This window comes from Hakea prostrata, chromosome 7 (assembly GCF_041222555.1).
Source record: "Hakea prostrata isolate BN-2017 chromosome 7, UWA_Hpros_2, whole genome shotgun sequence".
Classification (NCBI taxonomy): Eukaryota; Viridiplantae; Streptophyta; class Magnoliopsida; order Proteales; family Proteaceae; genus Hakea; species Hakea prostrata.
The window spans coordinates 39,808,215-39,820,273 of NC_142606.1; the positions used below are offsets into that span (position 1 = coordinate 39,808,215).

General features: G+C 39.9%; 1 protein-coding gene and 1 pseudogene across 1 annotated transcript; both read right to left on the reverse strand.

Annotated features, from left to right (window-relative positions):
- Positions 1–437: 437 nt before the first annotated feature.
- LOC149011122 (uncharacterized) lies at positions 438–4,761 on the reverse strand. The gene is made up of 3 exons (XM_089162565.1): positions 4,056–4,761; positions 2,051–2,286; positions 438–476 (listed from the first exon to the last, which is right to left on the reverse strand). Exons 1-3 carry the CDS (start codon positions 4,759–4,761, stop codon positions 438–440), a joined length of 981 nt encoding a protein of 326 aa, XP_089018691.1.
- Positions 4,762–10,569: 5,808 nt separating this feature from the next.
- Positions 10,570–12,059, reverse strand: part of LOC149011123 (putative F-box protein At5g55150) — a 3,180-nt pseudogene continuing 1,690 nt past the window's right edge.

Below are 12,059 nucleotides of genomic sequence, written 5' to 3' on the forward strand. Positions count from 1 at the left end.
TGACTTAGGGCTTTTGATGCCTAAGTGACTTAGGGCTTTTTTGCCCGCCTTAGTGACTTAGGGCTTTTGTGCCCAAGTGACTTAGGGCTTTTTTGCCGACGTGACTTAGGGCGGTGTGCCTAAGTGACTTAGGGCTTTTTGATGCCTAAGTGACTTAGGGCTTGTTTGATGCCTAAGTGACTTAGGGCTTTTGATGCCTAAGTGACTTAGGGCTTTTGATGCCTAAGTGACTTAGGGCTTTTATTTTTCCGACCTTAGTAGGTCGGTGGCCTAAGAGACTTAGGGCTTTTTGTGCCTAAGTGACTTAGGGCTTTTATTTTTCCGACCTTAGTAGGTCGGTTGATGAATTTCAGCTTTTTGTCAATACCCCCATGATCATCTTAGCTAAGTATCATAGCTTGAGCTGTAATGATATGTAGAAATTTCAAAAACTTTATTCAAATCAAAATGTCTGAATCACCAATTAGAGTGAATATCTAAACAATTTAAAGACGAAAACTGAAAGAAAATTCCAAAATTTGTTGAGGCTTTTATACTATTGATAGTATTTCCTCAAGTTGTTTGAATTCCAGGTCCTAGGTATGAGTTGGCCGGTCTCTGGATCGCGCAACTTGTATGCTCCTGGGGCAACTTGTTGTACTACGATGTACGGTCCTTCCCAGTTAGGAGCAAGCTTTCCTTGATTTGTAGGATCAGAGGCAGATGATTTGCGGAGGACCAGATCTCCAGGAAGATACTGTCGCATTTTGACCCTTGCATTGTAATGTGTTGCAATGCGTCTATGGTATTCCTCCAATCGATATTGTGCTTTATCTCTGATTTCCTCAATGAAGTCTATGTTGGCCCTCATCCCTTCGATGTTAGCTTCTTCATTGAATTCTTCTTCTCTAATAGATCCGACCTTAACCTCTACGGGAATCCGAGCTTCGACTCCATAAGCTAGTCGGAATGGAGATTCACCGGTGGTCGTCCTGGCAGTAGTTCGGTAAGACCACAGAACTTTAGGTAGCTCCTCTACCCATCTACCTTTAGACTGGTCCAATCTTTTCTTTAATCCTTCCAACATTGATCTATTAGTCACTTCCACTTGACCATTGCTCTGTGGATATGCTACAGAAGACCAACGGTGCTCTATGCCTTGCTCTTTACAGAATCGTTCGAATTCAGCATTTTCGAATTGTTTTCCGTGGTCGGTAACTATGATTTTTGGGATACCATACCGATACATGATATTATGCGTGACGAATTTTTTCATCTGATCGGTATTGATGGATGCCAGTGCTTCAGCCTCCACCCATTTAGTAAAGTAATCGACCGCCACCACCAAGTATTCTCTGCTTCCTGTGGCCTTTGGTAGTTTTCCTACCAAGTCCATCCCCCATCTAGCGAATGGAATCGGAGAGAGAGTTGATGTTAGAGGCATTGCGGGAGCATGAGGTATGTTGGCGTGTGCCTGGCACTTGTCACATTTGCGGACGTGGGCCTTCGAATCTTTTTGTAGTGTGGGCCAATAGTATCCTTGCCTTATTACCTTGTCTGCTAAGGCTCTGGCTCCTATATGACTTCCGCAATTTCCTTCATGAATTTCTTTTAGGATGACGGCTGCTTCTGGAGCCCCCACACATCGTAACAATGGTCGGGTGAGAGACTTTTTGTACAACTTGTCATTTCTGACAGTGTATCTAACTGCTCTCTGCTTTACATTTCGAGCTTCTTTTGGATCTTCTGGTAGTAAATCACCTTCAAGATAATTGATTATTGGAGTCATCCAACCGTGCTCGGATTGAATGTGCATCTGGTCGGTCAGATTGATGCTCGGAAATTGTAGCTCTTCCATATATACAACCGGGTCTGCTTCCATCTCATCCGTAGCCAACCTAGATAAGGCATCTGCCTGTTCATTTTCTGCTCTAGGGACTTGTTGGATTTGGATGTTTTTGAAGAACTGTCTGTATTGGTTGACCATGGTCAGATATTTAGTCATCCTTTTTTCTTTTGCTTCATATAGCCCGTTCACTTGATTCACAATTAGTTGTGAATCGCTTCTAACTTCAATATTCTGAATGTCGAGGGCTTTTGCTATGCGAAGACCGGCTATCAGTGCTTCATATTCTGCTTCATTATTTGAGGCCTTGAACTGGAAGCGTAGGGCATACCGGATGTGGAATCCTCCTGGGCTGATTAGGAGCAATCCCGCTCCACTCCCCTGTGCATTGCTGGAACCATCCACTGAAAGTATCCATCTCTTGATGTTTTCGGGAGTGGCCTCTTCCTCTTGTTCATGCTCTGGCTCAGAAGTTTCAAGGATGAAATCAGCTAGGACCTGAGCTTTAATAGCTGGTCTTGGTCGGAATTCTATTTGATGCTCACTTAGCTCGACTGCCCAGGATACCAATCTTCCGGCCAAGTCTGGTCGGTGCAGTATTTTCTTCAAGGGAAAATTTGTCAGTACTGCAATAGGATGTGACTGAAAATATGGTCTCAGTTTTCTGGCTGCTATGACCAAGGCCAAAGCTTGCTTGTCCACTTCTGGATATCTTGTTTCAGCATCAAGGAGCACATGGCTCACATAGTAAACCGGGTTTCCTGTTTTCCTTCCTCTTGCACTAATACCGCACTAACAGCCAGGGGTGAAGTTGCCAAGTAGACGATCAGTTCCTTTCCTGTGGTTGGTCGTACGAGCAGAGGTGGAGTAGTTAGCTTTTCTTTTAGGTGTTCGAAAGCTTGTTGACACTCCTCGCTCCATTCTGGTACTCCCTTTTTGGATAAGTTTTTTAAGGCTTGGAAGAAAGGTGAACATCTCTCTCCTGACCGGGCTATGAATCTGTTTAAGGCTGCTACCCGACCAGTGAGACTTTGTATTTCCTTGATGCTTTTTGGTGGTTTCATCTCTTGTATGGCTTTTATCTTCTCTGGATTAGCTTCTATTCCTCTTCGGGATACCATGAACCCCAGAAATTTTCCTGAAGATACTCCAAAAGCGCATTTCTCTGGGTTGAGCTTCATTTTGTATGCTCGGAGTACCTCAAAGACTTCTGCTAGGTCCTTCAGATGGTTGATTTGAGATGTGCTCTTTATCAGCATGTCATCAACGTATACCTCCATATTCCTGCCTATCTGCTGTTCGAAAATTTTGTTGACCGCTCGCTGGTAGGTTGCCCCAGCATTTTTTAGACCAAAGGGCATTACTTTATAATAATAACTATCCCTGTCTGTCATGAATGCTGTGTGTTTCTGGTCGTCTGGGTTCATCAAGATTTGGTTGTATCCTGAATAAGCGTCCATGAAACTGAGCATCTCGTGCCCGGCGGTTGCATCGATGAGCAAGTCTATCCTTGGTAGAGGATAACAATCCTTTGGACAGGCTTTATTGAGGTCGGTATAGTCTGTGCACATTCTCCATTTTCCGTTGGTCTTTTTTACCATCACCACATTGGCCAACCAAGTTGGGTGGTCGATGGGTTTAATGAATCCGGACTGCTTCAGCTTCTGAGCCTCTGTTCGGATTGCCTCATGCTTTTCCAAAGAAAATTTTCTTCTTTTTTGTATTATTGGAATTGCATGCGGGTCAATATTCAACCTGTGCTCGGCTACTTTTCTGTCGATTCCGGGCATGTCTTCGGCGGACCATGCAAAGACGTCAGTATTTTTCTGTAGAAAGCTGGTTAGACTATTTTTAAATTCTTCTTCTTGTTCTGCTCCAATCATAGTTCCTTGATCTTCCCTTGAATTCAGCATAATCTTTTCCAATTTTTCTACCGGTTCGGCTCTTTGCATGTTTTCTTCATCACGATCATCTCTGACTTCAACCGCCATGGTAGAGCTTGTTTTTACTCTCTTTCTCATGTAATTGGCGTAGCTCTGCCTGCTTCCCTTTTGGTCGGCGGAACATTCTCCTATTCCCTTTTTTGTTGGGAATTTCATCTTCATGTGTAAGGATGATACTACCGCCTCCAGGGTACAAAGGGTTGGTCGTCCTAAGATCATATTATAAGCTGACAGATCTCGGACGACCATAAAATTTGTTTGGACGACCCTGTCTCTGGGGTGTTCACCAATACGAAGATCCAATCTGATAGTGCCCTCTGCTCGGGTTGAGGTTCCTGTGAAACCGTACAAGTGCGTCCCACAAGGGATCAGCATTTTCTCATCTAGCTGTAATTTTTGGAAAGCTTCTAATGACAAGATATCTGCTGATGACCCAGTATCTACTAGGACTCTATGGATCTCTGTTCCGGCCAGAGTGACTTTGATGACAAGGGCATCGTCGTGGGGAGTATTTACCCCCTGCTTATCTTTGGTTGAGAAGGTGATTGGTTCTGAAGTGATCTTCTCACCTGGTTTTTCAAGCTCGGCATTCCCCACATATCGTGCTTTTCTTTTGGCTTGCCTACTGGACTCCTCAGTTGGACCACCAAATACAGTAAATATTGGTGGTCGTTTTTGATTATCTCCTCCTTCTCGTGGTCGGGACTTGTTTTGGCGTCCTTCTCTGCTCGGAGATCTATGCCTCTTCCTACCCCCTTCTACTTGCTTTTGATCAGGCTGGGTAGGTTTGAGGTATTTTACGAGTCGTCCTTGATCGATGATTCTGTCAATTTCTTCTTTTAGTTGTCGACAGTCATCTGTCCAGTGTCCATGATCTTTGTGGAAGTCGCAATATTTGCTTTTGTCCCGATTTCCTGGTCGAGAATGTAACTTTTCGGGTTGTTGGAGGATTCCTCGATCTTTAATCTGCATCAGGATTTCCGATCTCCTCATGGTCGGTAACCTTTCTGTTCGGGTCGACCATCCCCGGTCGGGTTTATGGTCGACCTTCCGACGGTTGGTACTTTTCTTTATATGTTCGTGTCTCCATGGTCGGATGCTCCTTCTTTCGAGATTCAATTGTTTCGATATCTCGGCTTGCTTGTGACATCGCTCACGGAGATCGTTATATGTTTCTGGCATGTCATTCAAAAGTCTTTCAAGTAGGCCTTCATGGCTGAGCCCTTGGTACAAGGCGTGAAAGGCTATCTTTTCATCCAGATTCTCAATCTGCATGGTCAGTTTATTGAATCTCTCAAGGAAATCTCTAATGGACTCCGTTCGCCCCTGTTTTACGGCAAACAGGGTATCTTCTCTCTTTTTGGTTTCTACTCCGCTTTGGAAACGCAATAAGAAAGTCCGACCTAGATGTTCGAAACTTTTTATTGTGCCCCGAGGTGGAGCTTGGTACCAATCTAAAGCAGCTCCGGTCAATGATCTTTGGGAAACTACGGCACATGGCTGCTTCATTATGTCTTTGAGTAGACATGACAGACTTATAATGGGTGATGTGGTGCTTAGGACACTTCGATCCATCGTACGCCTTGAAGGTCGGACATTTGAAGCCTTTTGGCATCTCCGCCTCCGAGACGCTTTTTATGAAAGGGTCCTCCTTTAAGACGGCGTATAACTCTTCCTTGCCGAGTTTTAACGCCTTTTTGATTGTTTCGTCAAGGTCGGCAATTTTCTTATTCATCTCGTCATCACGCTTCTTTGAACCATTATGATCTTTTTTGCCCTTTGAGGCCTTTGCTGGATCTGTATTGCTTCCTCGATCTTCATCGTTGTTGACTGGAGGATTATCCTCCTTCGAGGCTCGAGATTTCGCCAGCTCTTTTTGAGATTGTTGAGGGATCTGGTCGATCACTGGTGGTCGGTCACTCCCTTGCTCCCCTCGAGACTTTTTGTTTTTCCGAGAATCGCCTCGGGAGCAATTATGTGTTGTATGGCCATCCCGATCAACTCGCCTAAGGATGAGATTTCTTTTCTCATCTCAACTTGTTCCTTTTGAACTTCGACAATTTGATGTGTTGTCGCATATGGATTTGCTGGTGTGTCTGGGAGAATTGGAGAATCTTGCTGAATTTGGAGTTCGGGAATTTTTTCCATCCCACCCTGGTCGACCTCCTTTTCTCCACCAGACAACTCTTCGATTATCAAACCTGATCTCGTCTTCATAATAGCCTTTTGATCAAGTTCCCACAGACGGCGCCAATTGTTGCTGCACAATCCTGTTCGTCCCTTCAACCGGTTAAACCTGCACAGATGAGCTCGACCGTGGAGGTCGAGTTTTCACCTCCGACGATCTAGTTAGAAATCCGACTAAGGGAGGCAAGAAAGTAATGAACAATAATAATACGAATAGCGATAATTCTATTCAGCGTACCTTTCTCTTGTGCTCCTTTACCTTTTTATAGATTTTATACGACTTTGCTGGCTAAACCGAGTTTGAATGAGACTCAAACCCTCGTTAGTCCTCGAGCCCTACTCGAACACTAGTAGTAGAGTCCCGGTTGAATCTTTGTTTCTTTGGCTAGAATCTTCTTCAGATTTACCTTTGTATTCAACTTTATATTTATCCAACCGACCTTGACTTGGTCGGTCTAACTTGGTCCGATCTGGTCGGACTAAGTTTGGACCGAACTGGTCTAGTTGTTCTGATCGAACTGGGTTTAAACCGAACTGAATCCGGTTTATTTATTCTTTCCTCATCAGGTATAATGTCATTCATAATTAAAAACTAACTCCTCAATCCCTATTTATTATCCCCTCTCTTCTCTCTCATGTTTTCTTCCTATTTATTCTCTTCTCTTTCTATAAACGTGGGTTAAAAGAAATTTTGAAAAAAAAAAAAAATCTTATTAGGTATTCAAAATATCACTCCCAATTAGAAACTAACTCCTCAATTCCTATTTATTCTCTCTTCTCTTTCCTCTCTCCTATTTTCTTCCTATTTATTTTTTTTCCTTTTCTACAAGTGTGGGTTAAGGAAAAATTGGAAAAAAAATATTCTCCACAATTAGGTACTCTTTCTTTTTCTCAATTTATTTATCGTTTATCTTTTTATCATTTTTTATTAATTTTTTTATTTAATTTTATATTATCTGTTTCTTTATTTCTTCGGCAATTTTTGTTATTTGATTTTATATTGTGAATAAAATGTCTAAAGTTAGTAAGGTAAAACTACCATTGGTATTAGAAAAAAAAAAAAATCCAGGGGTAGGCAAATATAAGATACATATATACAAGGGCGGACCTACAGTATTAAAAAAATAAAACTTGTCATCAAAAGGCTAATCATGGTATGATCCAACATTTGAAATCCATAAAATAAACCTATAGGAATAAAAACTTATATTAGGGTAATTAATATTGTTCAACCAACTTTAACTCACCAATTGATTATTAGAAAGAAAAATAAAAAATTATAAACATAGGAACTTCTCATTGAGAAAAAAATGAAAATTTACTCAAGTAAATAACTATAGAACCCAATCCACCAATTAAGAAAGTAAAGAACTATTTTAATGGCAAGAGATTATCATTTCATATTTCTGTCTTTTGACGAAAAACAATAATGAATGATCTTAACTACATAGTCATTGTAGTTGGAATCAATTCAAAATACAACAGCTTCATTGGAAAATTCAATGATGAATTTTCTATCATTTGAATTCTGCCAATTGCATTCTAGTGGTTGGGCATTGTTTAAGTTGAACCCAATCCAATTATATATATATATATATATAATATTATTAGACTGTACTAAAAGTAATAGTACGAAATGCGCTTGGTCAGCTTAAGCAAGGTTCCGGTATCGAAACCTTGTGGATTCAAAAAATCTCCGCTGGGAGACTCACCCATTACAGGTAGGTGTGCGACTCGGGTCGAACACCCGATTAGTCAGGACAAAGCCTTGAAAACCGGGGTTGGCAAACCAAAAAAAAAAAAAAAAAAAAAAGAAAGAACAAAATGCAAGTAACCACTTGAGCATTGTATCTAAAAATAATAATGAATGAAAACCTAGAAACCTGGACTTATTTCTTGCTCAGTTTGATGCGGGCTTTTGTGCTAATTTCTTTCGAGCAACCCTAGTATTTTCATACTCAAACTTCATTATATTTGGTATATTGGACGAGTCTTTAACATTCTAGTATTGTCATACTCAAATTTCATTATATTTGGTACATTGGACGAGTCTTTGACATAGAACAATCTACCAAATGCGCTTTCTTCATTGTCCGAAACTGAATTACCTTGAGCAGAATTGTGCTAATAACATATTATAAAATGAAGAAGATATATTTAAGACAAGAAAGAAAGTTAGGACAAGATGAATTGAACTCTTCCATTGAGTTGTTCGCATTACATATTTATAGTAGAAATAACATCTTCTTTTTTGGACACAACCATATTGGACGGATCATTCTAATTGGACCATGGGCTTGCAAAGCACTCCATTAACCATGGCTCATCATTCTTTTTTGAATGTAATTGATAAGCACCCCTCTCAGCAACATGATTCTCTTGTTGGTCATGACTGTGTTATTGAACCCGAGCACCATGCCTTGCCATCTCCACTCCACTCTGGTGGTTTCTAAGTTCACTATAAGTAAGTCTTTCAACTCTGAGCACCCTGTAACACTCCAATCTCCCTGTAAAGGAGAGGTCATTATTGATCAAGGATTGACATTACTTAGGTAGTGAACTGAAACACATTAAGGGATTATCCATACACAATGCAAAAAGGTAAAATCCACGGAAAGCACAATGAGTTGCAGCAGAAAATTATTCAAACATAAATCATAAATATTGCCATGAATGGTCTCACAGTTCTACTGAAATCCAAAATAAACTTCTATATCCCAAGAATTACAATCAATAAAAGTTTCCAAAATTAAACTTTCGTAAGAAATAATCCCATATGAATCTACTTGGTCTGAGTTCAAAAAGTTGTCCCTTGCTGTTAAACGGCCTAGCTGCCTTACACAATTTCACATCCATCTATCATAGCCAAATGTTTAGAAATCAATGTCTGTCCTATGCCATTATATAGCCTCCCCGCATTACACAACCTTGGCATACATTTTCATAAAAAACACCTATGCTAACTCAACATCACGTGGATACAAAATGCAAATATGATCATGGCATGCCTTGATAAATTATGTGCAAACAATATAAGATCATATGAGAAGATGAAAATACAACAGATTTACTTCTCTAATATTTGTTTTCCTTCTTCCCTTGATGTGTTCTCTCAAATCCTCACATACCCCACACATGGAGTTTCTTTTTATTTATTTTTTGGTCTCATATATTTCCTTCGATTTTATATACTTTTATGCATCTAGAGGTCATCAAACCTTGGACCTCTTTCTTTAATCGATGTGAAGTTCACCATTTAGTTACTCATCAACTTTGACTAAATTGAGAAATTAATTCTAATAAGTATATTAATCTTACAATTGTTCACTCCTTAAGCATAATTATGTGAATATTAATATGAGAGGTCTAAAATACCCTTATACTTTATTCACCGGTGTTACAACCCAATAAGTTTATTATAGTCCAGTGGATTGGTTATGATCCAACGATGTGACGGGCTTTGTGGGAGAGTTGATTAATTATAGAACCTAGTGTTGTCTATAAATACTAGTTAGAAATAATGTTCTTGGTATTCCAAACTAGATACTCAGAGTGTAAAGCAAACCTTGTGATTAAACCGAACCCTAACAAACTTTCCCCCTTACTCCAAGAATGATATAGAACTTCCCTCTTGTGTACATGATAATGGCGCCCATTCATTAAACATTGAAGGAGAAAAGAAGCAAAATACCTAGTAAGATATTGAGTAAGTAATGCTTACTATTATAGGCGTTTCCATGTCTTTATAATAGTTAAGAATTTCAGCATAATAATTCTGCCTTATCGTTTAGATTCACTATCAGCCCTAATCCTTTACATTGGTGTAATTCCTTGGACTCTTTATCTACTTTCTCCATGATATCACAAACATTTTGATGTTCAAATCCTTGGATATATTAATTATGAATAAGATCATAAGACACAAGGATTGACCTAGTTGGCTTACACTCGAAAATAGAAAGAAGAAAGTTCCAAGGGTAATATACTGAAGGTAGAACTTTATATGTCGACACCTTATGCAATCAATACAACGAGCATGATGAAAAGGATCAGAGTTGAACCCCATTTTCATTCAGACTGATGAAGAGAAGAAACTGTAATAGAAGTTGTTTTCTACAGCATTTCCCTGTCATTAATTGAAACAAAATGGTTTTTTCTTCAAAAGAGGAAATAGAATGTGCCATTTTGGATATGGAAGTAAGTCCCTGAGAGACACAGTGCTGATAGAACAGGGTTTCACTCTTTTAGGAGGAGCTGGAGATCCATACAAAAGTATTTCATAGTAAAAATGTAGTCGAGTGGGGATTTGCTGTGATTTTACACCATCTTTTGAGGGAAAGGTGCAGATGGACCGATAGGTCACATACTTTGTGATTTCAAAATCAGGAAGAATTACGGTTTCTGACAATATTTTGCATGCTTACATGTTTTCTGTAGCTCGTCTTGAGAGCTCTTATTTTCTATGCTTTTGTTTGATACAATAAATATATTGTTCACCCAAAAAATAAAATATGGGAACTATATCCATCATGATTGAAATGTTCAGTGAAGAATATGTTAGAGATATGATGAAGATGGACTTCATTACGATGCAGGAAATATAATCATCCCCATTTACCAAAGACTCGGGGAGATCCAAAGAGGAGGTGAAAAATAAAAATTAATGTCTTGGCCGAGGTAAAATGTCTTAATTGTATGATCTGGGTAACTAAATCTTCCCATATCTGCTCCTCCTCCAAATTCCTAGAAGAGAGAATTATCATCAGTGAAGTAGATGCAGCTGGTTTGAAGCTCTGGGTGATCAGAAATTGAGATAGAAAATATAAAATTATTACCAACAAATACTGCTTGATCTTCCCAACTCTGAAGCACCAGCCATTGCATGTTGCGCTAAGGTGCGACTTCTAGATATTAAAACCAGTAGTTCTCGAATTTGGGGAATGGTATGGACCGGCATTTTCAAAATGCCTCAAGATCAAATGTAGTTCTCCTAACAAATCTAAAAGATTCTTTCCACAAGATCCCCATCTGGGAGTGGTGCAAGATTTACCACTGAATGACGTCCATTGATCCCACATTTCACCACATAACCAATAGAATGTAGAGCAAAGAAAAAGCCGTTAGAGTAAATCATATCGATAAACCCATAAAGGCAATTCTCTAAAATGTTCCAAGTTCAATCTCCAGGTCTTGTGGATGCCAAAACAGAATACTCTCCATATATCAGCCATAACTACACAGTTATTAGCTGAAGTTGATAATGATGGACTTGAGCATATCACTAATTTCTCTATGAATCTGTCACAGATTTTTTGGGCTGCATGAGTAGTATTGTGAAGATCATGAAAGGTTTTCAGAGGTGGTATTAGGGGTATTTCTAGCAATATGCCCCAAACCCTAGCCACCACTTCTTCTCAGGCTTATGCGGCTAGGGTTGCATTTCAGAAGATAAGCTATCCCATGAGGAGATATGAGAGGCATCAGCCCTATCATATGTGAATGACCATAGGGTTACAGGGTTTTTAATCCGACGGTTGGTAGGGATCCCATGAGGATTAATATTCCTAGGTGGACAAAGATATTGGATCAAAAGGGCACTAGGTATGAGGAAATGTATCTAAACCACATGTAGTATGTGAACTTTATGACTTTGCATTGGGCTAGGGCATTGGGCTAGGATATCCATAACATGTGCCAGATCTCATACCAATGGTTAGGGTGAGAGTGTGTGGCCTTATAACCCATACCATGGTCGGATTGGACTTGTATCCCCATACCTCGTTCATGACGCCCAAAAGTCGGTTGGATGCAGTGAGGGGTTTGTGTGAGACTACTCAGAGGAGGCTGGTGATCTACACCCAAAAGTTGGATGTCGTGATGGGTTTGTGTGAGATTACCTAGAGGAGGCTGGTGACCTTCTTAATGTGTGTCTACTTAGATAGGGACCAGCATGGTTAGCTCACTAGCCGCCGCATACCTAGGGCATCACTGCATCTTTGTATTTTTGCATCCTATGTTATCTTGTTATATGTTAATTTTTTACTTATTGAGTTTTTTGGAACTCATCCTTGTGGATTATTTGTTTTTATTTAGATTGCTTTACA

Bases quoted from the DNA above. Each gene is read 5' to 3' on its own strand.
- LOC149011122 (XM_089162565.1), bottom strand. From the start codon at position 4,761: ATGAGGAGATCGGAAATCCTGATGCAGATTAAAGATCGAGGAATCCTC. The intron at 2,287-4,055 runs GTGAACACCCCA...CTTCTGAGCCAG, and splicing joins CAGATTGGATCTTCGTATTG to AGCATGAACAAGAGGAAGAG. The intron at 477-2,050 runs GTTAGAAGCGAT...TAAATTGTTTAG, and splicing joins TCGACATTCAGAATATTGAA to ATATTCACTCTAATTGGTGA.